The sequence below is a fragment of the Triticum dicoccoides genome, chromosome 2A (assembly GCF_002162155.2).
Source record: "Triticum dicoccoides isolate Atlit2015 ecotype Zavitan chromosome 2A, WEW_v2.0, whole genome shotgun sequence".
Classification (NCBI taxonomy): domain Eukaryota; kingdom Viridiplantae; phylum Streptophyta; class Magnoliopsida; order Poales; family Poaceae; genus Triticum; species Triticum dicoccoides.
The window spans coordinates 26,473,297-26,487,722 of record NC_041382.1 but is presented as its reverse complement, the minus strand read 5'-3'; the positions used below and the strand labels follow the sequence as shown (position 1 = coordinate 26,487,722).

The 14,426-nt window shown below is 48.8% G+C and overlaps 2 protein-coding genes and 1 long non-coding RNA gene across 4 annotated transcripts; all 3 read right to left on the bottom strand.

The window, feature by feature from the left end:
- Positions 1-927: 927 nt before the first annotated feature.
- LOC119352929 lies at positions 928-5,455 on the bottom strand. Its single transcript, XR_005170272.1, has 3 exons — positions 4,596-5,455; positions 4,358-4,505; positions 928-1,267 (listed from the first exon to the last, which is right to left on the bottom strand). It is a non-coding gene; the product is annotated as an uncharacterized LOC119352929 (long non-coding RNA).
- Positions 5,456-5,598: 143 nt separating this feature from the next.
- Positions 5,599-12,421, bottom strand: LOC119352928. Of its 2 annotated transcripts, none has more exons than XM_037619521.1 (5): positions 12,273-12,421; positions 11,166-11,221; positions 11,000-11,075; positions 10,734-10,864; positions 5,599-5,983 (listed from the first exon to the last, which is right to left on the bottom strand). In XM_037619521.1, exons 1-5 carry the CDS (start codon positions 12,333-12,335, stop codon positions 5,872-5,874), a joined length of 438 nt encoding a protein of 145 aa, XP_037475418.1. In that variant the 5' UTR covers positions 12,336-12,421; the 3' UTR covers positions 5,599-5,871. The 2 variants fall into 2 exon arrangements, with proteins under 2 accessions (XP_037475418.1, XP_037475417.1); XM_037619520.1 differs by lacking the exon at positions 5,599-5,983 and adding an exon at positions 6,279-6,545.
- A 655-nt stretch (positions 12,422-13,076) lies between these two features.
- LOC119358738 lies at positions 13,077-14,212 on the bottom strand. The gene is made up of 3 exons (XM_037625170.1): positions 14,103-14,212; positions 13,841-13,978; positions 13,077-13,643 (listed from the first exon to the last, which is right to left on the bottom strand). Exons 1-3 carry the CDS (start codon positions 14,144-14,146, stop codon positions 13,448-13,450), a joined length of 378 nt encoding a protein of 125 aa, XP_037481067.1. The 5' UTR covers positions 14,147-14,212; the 3' UTR covers positions 13,077-13,447.
- Positions 14,213-14,426: the final 214 nt, after the last annotated feature.

Genomic DNA, 14,426 nt, shown 5'->3' with positions numbered 1-14,426 from the left:
TTGTTAGATAGTCTTGCATTCCAGGTCCACCCAAACAAGATAAGTTCTAGGCCGGAGGTAGAAATTGAGAACAAGAATATAACCATTCATGTATCGTCGAAAACACAAGGTTGCAAGATCTTAAATTCTAGGCTAAAGCTAGAGGTTAAGAACAAGAAAACGACCATTCACATGCACAACAGAAGTTCATGCAGATAAATACATTCACAAACAGAGAAGTATATTGGGGTAGATATATTTGAAATTTGCTACAACACACCATGAGAAACAATAAAAATAGAGGAAGATTTATTGTGTAGCTGCTGGAGATGCTAACAAGGGGAATAAATACATGTGTAGGTATTGGCATGTAGTCTCGGATATGCATCATGCATGTTGCCTACTTGCAAACGCGATGAACGAGCCGTACGTAGTGATAATGATATATCTGTATGTATGCTTGTGAGGTCGATGCCAGGAATGTTCATGAGTGATTCAACATCAATTAATTCTACTAGAACAAAATTTATGACGGTGGTACCATTGCCAGCCCTACCCTTGGACCGAACGTCAAGTTCACGGGGCCGAGCTGGACGCAATGAGCAGAACCTGAAGACGAAACTCCCTCCTCACCCTGTAATTCTGAACCTACCTTCTGATGTAACTAGTGCAGTGTTGTTGCTCTAGCCGTGGAAGTAGCCCGAGACATGTGCTGTGAAGTACCACGATATGACAGCAGCCGCAAGCATGGGAGCAGTCGTCACGTCATCGGGGTGTTCGTCTTCTTGGACAACGGCACCGTCCAGCAGCACGCACGGCCGCTGGTCGCGTTCGTCGAGCCGCTCAAGGCCAACGCCGCATCCCTCTGCTCAGGGTCTGTTTGCATTTTGGTGCCAATATATGACAGACTAACAACAGTCTTTGACTCCATTTATATACAAGCCCACAGCAGCACAGCAGATATATTCAACAAAGGAAGGGCTCGCCCCTTAGCAGTAAACTTCCCGTCCATAAATTAGGTGTGCAGCAGGTGCTTAGCATAGCAATTAAGTAGGTCTACTGAGGTTACACAGAGCCAAAACAGCGTAATAGTCTCGCAAATTCACAAGTATGAGGGCTTAAAGCATCCTTAAATTGCTAAAAGACCGAGGCTGATACCGGCCCCTACGACATGATGTTAAGGATCCCCACGACTATCACCGGGATGGAAATCAAGGTGAGGACATTGCATACAAGCTCAATCCTGTCCAGGTTCTTCTTAAGCCTTGCCCGTTCCTCATCACCGCACCTGCATAGGAATTAACAATTTGGTATGTTAAGTACCGGAAAGGATGTGTGCATGTAAAGAAAGATTGTTACACAACTGCTACTTTCAAGGGTTGACAAGTTGGGAGATTCAAAGTCGGGTTCCTAGGCTGGTGCTGGTGGGCTACAGACTAGTTGTGGAGGCAACATGTTAACTACTCCCTTCGTCCGGAAAAATTTGTCCGTCAAATGGATGTATCTAGCACCAAGTTAGACAAGTTTTTTCGGATGGAGGGAGTACCTGGCAGTCTGACTGAGGCTGACAGGCCGGCTCCACAGCCGCAAGCCAACACACCTGTAACATACTGGTCCTCCACACCACTCCCTCTCCCTCTCCTCTTTGATACTTTTACCACGTTCGAACTCAATGTAGATGGTTGGTACATGTTGGTACATGTTGAACTAATAATATTTAACTAGTATGTTGATACATGTTATTTATTAGAGATATACATGACTACGATTTTGCACCAAAGTAATTAGAAAATCTCTCCCGAAAAAACACAAGATCATTACACCAATAACTGTAACTTTTTGTTGAAGAGTAAAAATTGGCAGTTAACCTACCACCCTAAATTTGTAGCTACAAGGATCTGATAAGATGAAAATGAAAATATGAGGACCTTTCAATAAAAATAGTAGTATACGCGAGGGGCTGAAAAGATGAGGCGTGAAATCCTAAAATTTTGGATCTAAAAATATGGAAAGGAGAAATATGAGGACATTTTTGTAAAACCTTGCTTATCCAACTTTAAAATGGCACCTCTCTGTTAAACGAAAGCACAACTAATAATATTAAACTAGTATGTCGATACATGCTATTTATTAGAGATATACATGACTACTATTTTGCACCGATGAAATTAGAAAATCTCTCCCAAAAAACACAAGATCATCACACCAGTCACTATAACCTTTTGTTCAAGAGTAAAAATTGGTAGTTAACCTACCACCCTAAATTTGGTAGCTGTAAGGATCTGAAAAGACGGAAATGAGAAGATGAGGACCTTTCAATAAAAATAGTAGTATATGTGAGGGGCTGAAAAGATGAGGCGTGAAATCCTAAAATTTTGGACCTGGAAATATGGAAATGAGATATATGAGGACCTTTTTGTAAAATCTTGCTTATCGAACTTTAAAATGGCACCTCTCTGTCAAACCAAAGCACAACTAATAATAGTAAACTAGTATGTTGATACATGCTATTTAGTAGAGATATACATGACTACTATTTTGCACCGAGGAAATTAGAAATTCTCTCCCAAAAAACACAAGATCATCACACCAGTAACTATAACTTTTTGTTCAAGAGTAAAAATTGACAGTTAACCTACCACCCTAAATTTGGTAGCAATTGGGAAGTAAAGAAAGATTGTTACACAACTGCTACTTTCAAGGGTTGACAAGTTGGGAGATTCAAAGTCGGGTTCCTAGGCTGGTGCTGGTGGGCTACAGACTAGTTGTGGAGGCAACATGTTAACTACTCCCTTCGTCCGGAAAAATTTGTCCGTCAAATGGATGTATCTAGCACCAAGTTAGACAAGTTTTTTCGGATGGAGGGAGTACCTGGCAGTCTGACTGAGGCTGACAGGCCGGCTCCACAGCCGCAAGCCAACACACCTGTAACATACTGGTCCTCCACACCACTCCCTCTCCCTCTCCTCTTTGATACTTTTACCACGTTCGAACTCAATGTAGATGGTTGGTACATGTTGGTACATGTTGAACTAATAATATTTAACTAGTATGTTGATACATGTTATTTATTAGAGATATACATGACTACGATTTTGCACCAAAGTAATTAGAAAATCTCTCCCGAAAAAACACAAGATCATTACACCAATAACTGTAACTTTTTGTTGAAGAGTAAAAATTGGCAGTTAACCTACCACCCTAAATTTGTAGCTACAAGGATCTGATAAGATGAAAATGAAAATATGAGGACCTTTCAATAAAAATAGTAGTATACGCGAGGGGCTGAAAAGATGAGGCGTGAAATCCTAAAATTTTGGATCTAAAAATATGGAAAGGAGAAATATGAGGACATTTTTGTAAAACCTTGCTTATCCAACTTTAAAATGGCACCTCTCTGTTAAACGAAAGCACAACTAATAATATTAAACTAGTATGTCGATACATGCTATTTATTAGAGATATACATGACTACTATTTTGCACCGATGAAATTAGAAAATCTCTCCCAAAAAACACAAGATCATCACACCAGTCACTATAACCTTTTGTTCAAGAGTAAAAATTGGTAGTTAACCTACCACCCTAAATTTGGTAGCTGTAAGGATCTGAAAAGACGGAAATGAGAAGATGAGGACCTTTCAATAAAAATAGTAGTATATGTGAGGGGCTGAAAAGATGAGGCGTGAAATCCTAAAATTTTGGACCTGGAAATATGGAAATGAGATATATGAGGACCTTTTTGTAAAATCTTGCTTATCGAACTTTAAAATGGCACCTCTCTGTCAAACCAAAGCACAACTAATAATAGTAAACTAGTATGTTGATACATGCTATTTAGTAGAGATATACATGACTACTATTTTGCACCGAGGAAATTAGAAATTCTCTCCCAAAAAACACAAGATCATCACACCAGTAACTATAACTTTTTGTTCAAGAGTAAAAATTGACAGTTAACCTACCACCCTAAATTTGGTAGCTGTAAGGATCTGAAAAGCAGGGCCGAGCCAGTAAAATCGGAGGCCCCTGTGCGAAACTCTAAAATAGGCCTTATCATCTGGCCGTCTCTAGGTCTAGGATCAATGTTAACATTCTTACCACCTGCGTAATCTTGATCAAGTGACCGGTTACAGGAGGACACTTGTGTTTTTTTATAGCAAACTTATTCATATCTCCTTTCGAGTTAAATCCTTTATCTTTTTTGTTTTTTCACACATTTTTGGTAACCAGATTCATGTTTTCTAAATAAAGATGACTTGAATCTTGCAGTACTAGATGCATAATAAATGAAAAAAAATTAAATTAACTACAAGATTTTAGCATAACTAAAAAGCGGGCAGAAATCGAAACTCAGAGTCAAGGGCTCAAGGAATCACCGGTTCTTGATGCGGCGACGCTTAAAAATTCAGAGATCGGGTGATGGCCTAAACTTTCCTTGCCTTCAGGTGAATCAGGCCGTTCCTGCCGGCTGCAGTTTGGCCGTTCCTGCCTTCCTTCCTGGTCTTGCCCTTATGTTCCTGACTCCTGAAAAGAATCTTTCAGCATTGGAACGGAGCTGCTCGACAAGAGCCCAGAGATTCATGGGCATGGAAGGAGAACTGGAGGAGCCCTAACCTGCCGCGTCCATGGCCGCCAGCGCCATAAGAAAAGACGAAGGGACGCCTCGTTGCTTCGCTCTTCACTCGTGCGAGAGCCGCCGGACGCGAGGCAATATCGGCCCAGATCCAAATTTAAGTGGCCCGTCTATGGAGAGAAGTAGTACTGCTGCGTATAAATTTGGGGCCCCTGAAAACGGGGGGCCCTGTGCGCCTGCACAGGCTGCACCCCCATGGGCTCGGGCCTGCTGAAAAGATGGAAATGAAAATATGAGGACCATTCAATAAAAACAGTAGTATACGTGAGGGGCCGAAAAGATGGCGCGTGAAATCCGAAAATTTTGAATCTGAAAATAAGAACTAGTTTAGAAGTCTCAATAAATAAGAGAGACAGATTATGCGAGAAGCTAGGAGGAGGCGGCTTATTTTTTAAGCTGCCAAAAAGAACTGGCCAGTAAAAGCAGCAGAACTCGTGAGGGGCAAAAAAATGTGATCACCAAAAAAATTGAAGAAAAGATCATCACAACAGTCACTATAACATTTTGTTCAAGAGTAAAAATTGACAGTTAACCTATCACCCTAAATTTGGTAGCTGTAAGGATCTGAAAAGATGGAAATGAAATATGAGGATCTTTCAATAAAAACAGTAGTACACGTGAGGGGCTGAAAAGATGGCGCGTGAAACCCAAAAAATTTGAATCTGAAAATAAGAATTAATTTAGAAGCCTCAGTAAATAAGAGAGACGGCTGATGCGAGAAGGTAGAGAGGAGGCGGATCTGCAGCGGCGGCCGGGACTGCTGCTGCCGGTCGTCAGGCGAGGAGCTCGTCTCCTTCAGCCGTGGCTACATGGCCGGCCGCCTTCGTCGCGCTCAGCATCCACATCCAGCACCACCACCTCAAGGCAAGCTGCGGCTACATGGAACTGGAGGACCGGCGCGCTCTGAGAATCCACCGCCAAGCACACCAACACCAAGGGTTTGCTCCTCCTCGGCCCTGTTATCTTGCTGTTGCTGCCATAACATTGATTGCCTCTCTGAATTGTTCTCTGATAAATACTCACACTGAATTCAATCTAAATGGAGTGAACATTTGTGACAAACACATGTTTGGATAATGCAGTGCTATGCTGATGACAAAGAAATGTTCTGTGCTAAAGTTTATGAATAAGAAATGTTTTGTGCTAAGTTTTATACTGATGACAAAGAAATGCAGTGCTAAAGAAACATTTGTGATAAATGCTAGTGCTATATTTTCTGTCTGTGCCTTCCAAGCCTAATCTAAAAAGAGGCCCTCCTCAACATCTTCGGTGACTCACCGACGACGGCGGCGGCTTCTGCGGAAGTCGACCCCAACGACGACGGCTCCTCCTCCTCCAGGTCCTCCTCGTGCCCAAGTGCTCTGCAAGTCTGAATTTTTACAGTCAAGTCTGAAATTTTGGTCTTTACTGTCAAGTCTGAAGTTAGTGGTAAGTGGTAACTACTGAAGTTTGTGGGTGCAGTTGCTTGGCGTTCACACAAGAAGCTGGTGTTTCTGTCAGATCTTTGAATGTCTGGTTTTCTAGTTACAGTAAGTTAGTGTTCATGTCTGTCATTGGTCACACTAAGTTAGTGGTTAACTGGACACTGCAGTGTTGCCATTGGCAACTGTTAGCATTGCCAGCCTTTTGGCAAGCTACGAAACGGCAGCTGGTAGCTTGGGATGTGGACGAGAATCTGTTCCTTCTCAGGTTCTTGAATCTGAATCATACAGATATCACACTAGTACCTAGCCAGATAGGTGATGCCGGCCTCTACAACATAACAAGGATCCTAAATAAACCACTAAAAATCCGAGGCTGATGCCGGACTCTACAGCATATGAAGGATCCCCACAACTATCACAGGGATGGAAATCAAGGTGAGGACATTGCATCTGCGCTCGACCCTGTCCAGCTTCTTCTTGAGCCTTGCCAGTTTCTTATCATCGCGCCTGCACAGGAATTCACAATTTGGTGTGTTAAGTACTGGAATGGATGTCTGCAAGTGGAGAAAGATTGTTACGCAGCTGCTACTTGCAAGGGTTGACAAGTTGGGAGATTCAAAGTCAGGTTGGCAGGTTAGGGCATCTCCAGCCGTTGGCCCCCCAGGAGGGGCAAAAAATCGCCCCCTGGGGGCGCACCGGCGCTAAACCGCGCACCGGGGGCGTGATGCCCCCCAGTCGCGGCGCCCACGGTTAGTCAAAAAAATCAAAAACGGCGCAAAGATGACTCAAATTTAACGCAAACATCGGCGAGTTCGTTCAAACTTAAACATATTTTACAAAAAAACAAAAAAAACTACCGCGGGCTACCCCTGCCGTCTCCCTCGCCGCCCGCCCACGCGGTTCTACATGCCGAGGAGACTGTAGAACCGCGTGTAGTCACCAACGTCGTCATCGCCGTCGTCGTCGTCGCCGCCTCCCCCGCCTACGCCTCCGCCGTCCCTGCTGCATCCCTCCCCCGGTTGGCGCGGCGGGTTGGATGGTTCGGGGGCGTCGTCGTTGTCGTCGCTGTCGAGGACCACGACGCCGTGCTCGTCCTCGCGCCCACGCTTGCGGGCGGCGATCTCCTCCAGGGCCCGGCGCTGCCGGACCATCTCGTCGCGGAGGTAGTCATCCCGCGCCCACCGCAGGGCGTCCTCGTCGGAGAAGCCGCTCCGGGCTATCTCCTCGTACTCCGCGGGGAGGACGGGCTCCGGCTTGGGCTCGACGAGGACGAAGCGGCCGGTGGGTGGGGAGGCGTTGGCGCCGATGCGGACGCCGGAGCTACGGGTGCGCGCGCTGACCGGCGTGCCCTAGGGCTCCGGCTTGACGGGGCGGAGGCAGGGCGAGCCGCCAGACGAAGAGGAGGACCCCCCGGTCTCCATGCGCCTCGGGGTCCAGGAGCTTCCCCGGCGGCGTGAGAAAGACGGGGGAGCGGGGTACTCGAGGCGCGGCGTGTTGCCGCCCTCGATGTACTCGAGGACGGCCTCCAACGTGCGCTCGGGCACGCCCCACCACCGACGCTGGCCGGCGGCGTTGAGCCTGCCGGAGGGCTCTACGCCGTTGGTGGCCTCGAGCTGCTGGGCCTGGCGGCGGCGGAAATAAGGGTCCCAGAGCGGGCTGTCGAGGACGTACCGTGGCCCCTTTCTCCCCGCCCGCGGCAGGTTTGAGCGGATGCGCGCGATCTCCGCGCGCCGCGCCGCGCCGGTGGGTACCGGGGGCACCGGCACGCCGCCGGCGCTGATCCTCCACGCCCCGGGCACCCGCATGTCCGGCGGGACCGGGTACTCGGCCTCGTAAAGGAGGCGAGCCTCGTCCTCGTGAAGATGGCGGCGGCCGAATCCGTTCGCCGCCGTGCCATCGCCTGGGAAGCGCTCGGCCATGGGTGATGAACTGGAGACGGCGAGAGAGAGGAAAGGGGGAACGACGGCGGCGAGAGAGCGTGAGATCACCGAGCTCGCTGGGGCGCGTCTTATATAGACCAAGGCGCCGCCCGTACGCGTGCCCGCCGTGTGTACGCGTGGCGGGCGAGGGAGGGCGAGGGACGCGTGTCATCCGGCCTTCACTGCGCCGCCCGTGAGGCATCAATGGCGCAGGCTGACCGGCGCGGCAGCGCGGCAGCTTTGGCATTGATTCGCCGCGGGAAACGAGGCGATGAGGACGACGAAGGGCCGAGAAGAGAGCCGTGTCGCTGACGCGGCGGGCCCGCGGCTTTTTCGCGGCAAAAAAGTTCGCCCGGCGCCCCCGAGCGCCCCCCAGCGCGCCGGGTTCGGCCTGGGTCCGCCGGCGCTGTTTTCGGCCCAGGCTGGCGAAAATCGGGCTCCTGGGGGCGCGACTGGGCCGATTTTTCGGCGCCGGCGCAAAAAAAACGCCTGGGGAGGCCTTCCTGGGGGCGCGGCTGGAGATGCCCTTAGGAGGCTGGTGGTGGGCAACCGACTAGTTGGGGAGGCAACATGTTAACTACCTGGCAGTCTGACTGAGGGCTGACAGGCCGGCTCCACAGCCGCAAGCCAACACACCTATAACGTACTGGTCCTCCACACCACTCCCTCTCCCTCTCCTCTTTGGTACTTTTACCACGTTGAAACACAATGTCGATGGTGGCGTTTTGTACACGGAGGCGACAATCCTCGTCCCCCGCGTCCCTCTCGGAGGCGACATGGGGGAACCCTAGCCACCCCCCGCCGCCGGCCCTCCTCCATCCTCCCCTCCCCCTTGCCGCCGTCGAGAGCCACCGCTGGGCAAAGCCAGGCAGTGCCGGCGGCGGCGGGGCTTCTCCCCTGGGGCGGCTTCCTTTCTTCCTCGCAGCGGCTCAGTCGCTCCCGGTGGGCTTGGTGGCGCGGCGCTCCGAAGCTCCGGCGGCGGCTCGCTTTGCGGCGGGGTGGAGGGCCTATCCCCGTCTAGTGGTGCCACCTTGACAGCGGCTGCGGCCTAGGGCTCTTGACCCCAGATTGGATCTGGGGGGTGCTCGGGCAGGCCGTGGCTGCCTGTCAGACGTGGTGGCGGCGAGTCTCGTGGCCTCTGGGCATTGTGGAGGTACCGGCGGCGGTGTGTGCTCAGCCTGGTGATGGAGGCGGCCGTGCACTGGAGTTGGATTCCTTCGAACAGATCTGGGTGAAAACTTGCTTTCGGCTACTGCCAAGGCCGGCGGTGGCGGCGCTATCTGCGTCGTTCCCTTCTTGAAGGCATCGCCGTGGAGAAGTTCAAGGCCACTCTCTGCTACCTTCGGGGAAAACCCTAGATCGGATGATCGGATGACGGCAGCGCTCTGGTGTCGTTCCCCCTTTGGGGAAGTCATTCTTGGAGGTACACACGTGATCGAGGGACCAGAGGACGGATTCTTTGGTGGAGCGGTGCGTCATCTCACTCATTTATGGCGGCGGATCTCGGCGGCATGGCGCTGTGGTGACTCAGCGTCCGATGTGCGGAGATGGACTCGCGCAGGAGGAGGAGGTTGTCTTGCGTCATGGTGGCGTCGATGGCAGAGAGGCCTGGCAAGGTCGGTGCGTCAGTTCTGCTCTGAGGATGGATCGATTGAAGATGGAGGTGACGGCCCTCGCAGCGTGCGGTGCTCACTGGGAGTGTAACGGACCGGTGTGTGACCCAATCCAGGTAGTGGCTTGGATGGGGCATCCGACTTTAAATGTTCGCCTTTGGTGCGATGTCTGTTTGGTATTAGGCCCGGACATTCGGCACACCTTCATCAAGGGGATAGGGATAGCAACAGCGTTGCCAAGATGGTGGCTTCACTCTTATTGATGTATCACTGTGTATGGTCTTTGGGTATAATTAATAAAATGGCTGGATGCATCTTCCAGATGCAGAGGCCGGAGGTACATCCTCCTTTTCTAAAAAAAAAAGATGATTGGCGTTCTTCATTTTTTAGCGGATTTTCCAAGGATGGATAGTTTTTTCTCATTGTTTTTTATATAGCTAACCACTCGTGCTAAGTGGTAACCTGGGTACTTACCTGTCTGTTGCCACTCGATGCATCAAAAATTCTGTTTTTAAAATATACTTTGTAAACTTGGCATATGAACTTTGGTAAAGAAAATAAGATCTTCCTTTTCAATGTATCTTTCCCAAAATCTTTGGTATGCATTTTCCTGGTCAAAAGGTTTGTTTGAGAAAACTTCTAAATACGAAAATACATAGCTGGACACGAGCACATCTGATCTCGGATGAACAGTAAAATCAAATACAATAGCAAAAAAAATGAAAAATGAAATTTTTATACATCGAAGGTGAACAAGTTTTATGTGGCCGTGCAAAGTTTCATGGCAATGTAACATAGGAGGAGCTCGGGACAGACAAAAAAATATCAGTGCTCCAAGATAAAAATAAAAATTCATAGAAATTTAGGTGGGGTGAAGAAGCTCAGTGGGGTGGAGAAGCTGAGAGACCTGAAGGTGATGCTGGAGCCTATATGGCTATATCTGCTGTACATGGCTTTGGGTTTGGCTTGACGTCAGACAGTTAGCAATTTAGGTGGGTCTGGCTGCTAAGGGACTTGGGCTCAAGTGATACTACTGTACACATACACGACATTCCACAGTCCAATCGATTGACCGATCTCATTGCAGGCATATATATGACTATCTCAGGTAAATTCATAGACGTAATTGCTTAATTGTCAGTGCGAGCAATGGCATTTGATACCTCTCAAGTTCAAAAAACGCATCCATCTGCTTGCGGCAAGTCCTCATGTGCTCCTCGTACTCTGCCTTCATGCGTTTTATCTCCTCCCGGTCTTTGGTCCACATTTCATCGGTGTAATCTGTCTGCCCCACCTAAAACTCAAGGCAGTGGCATGTATCCATTACAAATACTAGATCAATTGTAGGTTAGACAAAGAAATGATACACGGTACAAAATTAACTAGCAGAGAATAAAACATGTAAATAGAGAGTGCTACCGCCACGCACCTTTCCCTCCATAACCCCACACGACTTAGTTGTTCCGGAATCAGTTCCAGTGACCTCATTCCCAGTTGGCTTTGCACTGAGGAACAAAAGCGCACAAAAGAATTACACATGCACATACTGAAGGATCTCCACCAAATTTTATATACAGTGAAAATGAGATGGTTACCTGAAAGTTCTTGCAAAACCACCCCATCTGGAGCACACATTCGCAGCATATGTTGACTGGAAGTTGGCAGCCAGCTCAATATGAACAATCAATAGTTAGAAAGCCGCACGGCACAATGTAATAACATAGACGATATTCAGCCCTACAAAGGATGATATGCATCTAATTGCTACAAATGGTGGAAGGGAAAGCCAGACTTTATGTTTGGATACGGTCAAACCTTTTAGGAGATGACCTTTTGCACATTCACGATACAACAGAGCAAATGATTTTAAATCCTCTTATTATCTGACTGGTTTTTATCTACCAAATAGGTGTGCAGCAAGGCCAGCTTTTGTCCTCCTACCCAATAAGACTAGAATAATATCCCCAACACATGTCAGTCCCAAATACTAAGGTGCTTATAGCCCCATAGTATCTGAAATTGAGGTAACATAAAACCCTGGCCCGACGGCGACAAAGCGGAGGAAGGAGGCAGAATGGCAACATTGCCCGTACGGAACCGAGTCGGGGGAGCCCTCCAATGCAAGCGACGAAGGCGCTGGCAGAGGTTCTCGAACGGCAACAACGCAACTGCTCCGGCCGCCGCACGCCAGGTTCGACTACCTCTCCCACAACTCCTCATCACAATTACCAGCAGGAGCAAGTATGAAATCACTCTCACTCCAGAAATTCAGAGTATGTCGGATCCCATCCCACTCTCCATCGAGAGAGACCCACCACGACATCCTGCCCTGAATCAACTCCCAGCCATTCATCCAATCCTAGCTAGGGAGCATAGCATTATACTCAATCCCACGAGAGAGCCATGGGCTACAACCGAGTCAAAATCGCTGCTCCAATTTCCAATCGTGGAACCTCAATTGAATGACAAGCCTTAAAAAAGAGGGAGCTTTTTACTGAAGTTAAGATACCGCCGCTACACCTGCATAATCCAACGGCCAGCCGCCCCTGCCTGGATCCGACCAAATCTGCGCGGGATCACGGCACGAATCGGGCACCAAAATCCCCCGCATTGCCGGAGACGATCGCTCAAGAAAACAAAAAGGCAGCAGTACGGCCGGCACACTGGGGAGGGGAGGAGAGGGGAGAGGGGGCGGAGCTTACGGTCCCGAGAGGAGAGGCGAGCTCCCGGCGGCGCGCGGTGCGGAGGAGCAGCGAGGCCTCCATGGCCACCGGAGCGAGGCGAGGGCCGTCTAGGGCTTTGGGGATCCGCGGCGCCAACTCACTCTCTCTCTCGCTGTGGAGGTGGAAGTGAAGCGTGGATGGAGAGGACACAAGCGACGCTCCCGGAGCAAGGAATGCTCTCGACTGGAACGGGCCGGGCCGGGCCGGGCCGCGTGGGTGGCCCGAGGCCACTCTCGCTCTTTTTGTCTTTCAAAAAAAAGGAGAAAGTTTTATTGTCAGTTTTGTTTTGCCCTCAAGAAACGAAACAAAATTGCTGGGACAAAGTTTTTGTTCATCTGATAAATAGTTCGGCATGCCTTCGGGATATGTTCCACGTGTATTAACAAAATTTCAACGTGTTTTTCAAAATTGTTCATCATCCATTTAGACATCGACGGCGTGTATTGCAAGAAATGTTCAAACTGCTTTTTAGAAAAATGTTCATACGTCTGGAAAAAATGATCGGCATGTTCTTGAAAGACTGTCAACGTGTTCTTGGAAATTATGCTTACGTTTCTGCAAGCACGCCCGACAATTTCAATACATTTATAGAGTTCATTATTATTATTGCACCATAAATTTTAATAGATGGCAAAACGTGTTAATACTAATTGTGTGTTTTTCAAAATTATAATGAAGTTATACAATAATTGTGAGTTAATGAAACCCAGCTACCCTTCTTCATGACTCATCTACCCTGCGGTATGCCCCCCGCGCCACTTAAGTAATGTGTAAGCAAATCTCTTAAGCAAACAGAGTTCAGACAATCATAAACATAGTTTTTGCTACGATACACTATGTCACACGCCGTTGTAGAGTGAGGAACAAGCGTGGAGAAGTGCCCAACTGAAACACAATAGAAAATCTCCGAAATAACAACACTACATATTAGAAACTGAAAATTCATAACTCATTTGTCAGCAACACCCAGTGGTCTTGTGCAAGTGTTCCTGCAATGCCCTTCTATCCCGCAGTTCTAGCATTGTCCTGGCTTCCGTGGTTTCTTGGGCGCTCCCCTCTCTTCAATATGAACTTTTAAAATTTGGCACCAACTTCAATACTCACCGAGCAACCATACACGATCTCCTGCATGCAGTTTGTCCTCTAGGTGGACCTTATTCCAGTACCGATCTCCCAATAGTACAAATTATGAAATCGTAGGCCTCGCCCGACGAATCAAAGTTGAGGCCAAGTTCAGGAAGTACTAGACTCTTATCAGGTTCCTCTGCATACTTGCGAACCGACTGCTCCAGAGCGCTCATCCGAGAAGGACATGGTGCCCGGTCCGGTGGCGCACTCCCTAGACAAAGCCTGAATTTTTAAAACGTACATGCTCATTTTCAGGTCAGTCATCTCAGATGCATCTTGTAGATTAATGTCAGTGGTTCTGTACGCTAAATGACTAACAAGGTAAACCACTTCTCTGAAGAAAAATGCACTCTGCATATAAAGTGGCATACGTAGCTGAAGAAAAACAGTTGACAATCAAGGGGGCTTTTACTTCACACCTTTTAGTCCAGCCAGGGGCCTCTGGATTGACTCTGTCGATCGACTGCACCGACCTCGTCGGAGATGCATCACGGCGAGGGCGCACAGCTTCCCGCGCTCCGGTACTGCCGCGCTCTATCTGGGCCATCTTCTCCGACCTTTTCAGCCATACCAGACCCAACATTTGAAATACAGCTCGTCAGAGTTTTCCTGCGTGACATACAGCTTTGCACAGGAAATCGGAAAAGCAATTTCATAGATCTGTACAGACTACAGACTAACCTGTCGACGGTGTCCAGCAGGAACTCCATACCAGACCCATCCATTCCCTCGCCGTCGACGGCAGAGAACGAGCGCCGCCGCAACCAACAGCCGCAGAACGAGAAGAGAGCGGGGATAGCGGTCAAGCGAGACTTCCGTCCTGGACCATTATATGCAAAAAGGTTCACGTCCTATCCACGGCCCAGCGCGCCATCCCGTGGCCTCCGTCCCTTCCCTACGCTTCGTCCCCACGCATTCACCACTGTTTCGTACGGTATTCACGCGTACGCCCGAATTTCTGCCGCTCGCTTCGGACGCTCCAGCTGGAATTGTTCGCATCCCGAG

What these genes read in the sequence shown, in the direction of transcription:
- LOC119358738 (XM_037625170.1), bottom strand. Translation starts at nt 14,146, where the DNA reads ATGGATGGGTCTGGTATGGAGTTCCTGCTGGACACCGTCGACAG. An exon ending in CTGCTGGACACCGTCGACAG is followed by an intron (nt 13,979 to 14,102) that starts GTTAGTCTGTAG and finishes ATGGCTGAAAAG; the next exon opens with GTCGGAGAAGATGGCCCAGA. An exon ending in GCCCCTGGCTGGACTAAAAG is followed by an intron (nt 13,644 to 13,840) that starts GTGTGAAGTAAA and finishes TTAAAAATTCAG; the next exon opens with GCTTTGTCTAGGGAGTGCGC.
- LOC119352928 (XM_037619520.1), bottom strand. Translation starts at nt 12,335, where the DNA reads ATGGAGGCCTCGCTGCTCCTCCGCACCGCGCGCCGCCGGGAGCTCGCC. An exon ending in GGTTTTGCAAGAACTTTCAG is followed by an intron (nt 11,076 to 11,165) that starts GTAACCATCTCA and finishes TTTGTTCCTCAG; the next exon opens with TGCAAAGCCAACTGGGAATG. An exon ending in GTGGGGTTATGGAGGGAAAG is followed by an intron (nt 10,865 to 10,999) that starts GTGCGTGGCGGT and finishes CTTGAGTTTTAG; the next exon opens with GTGGGGCAGACAGATTACAC.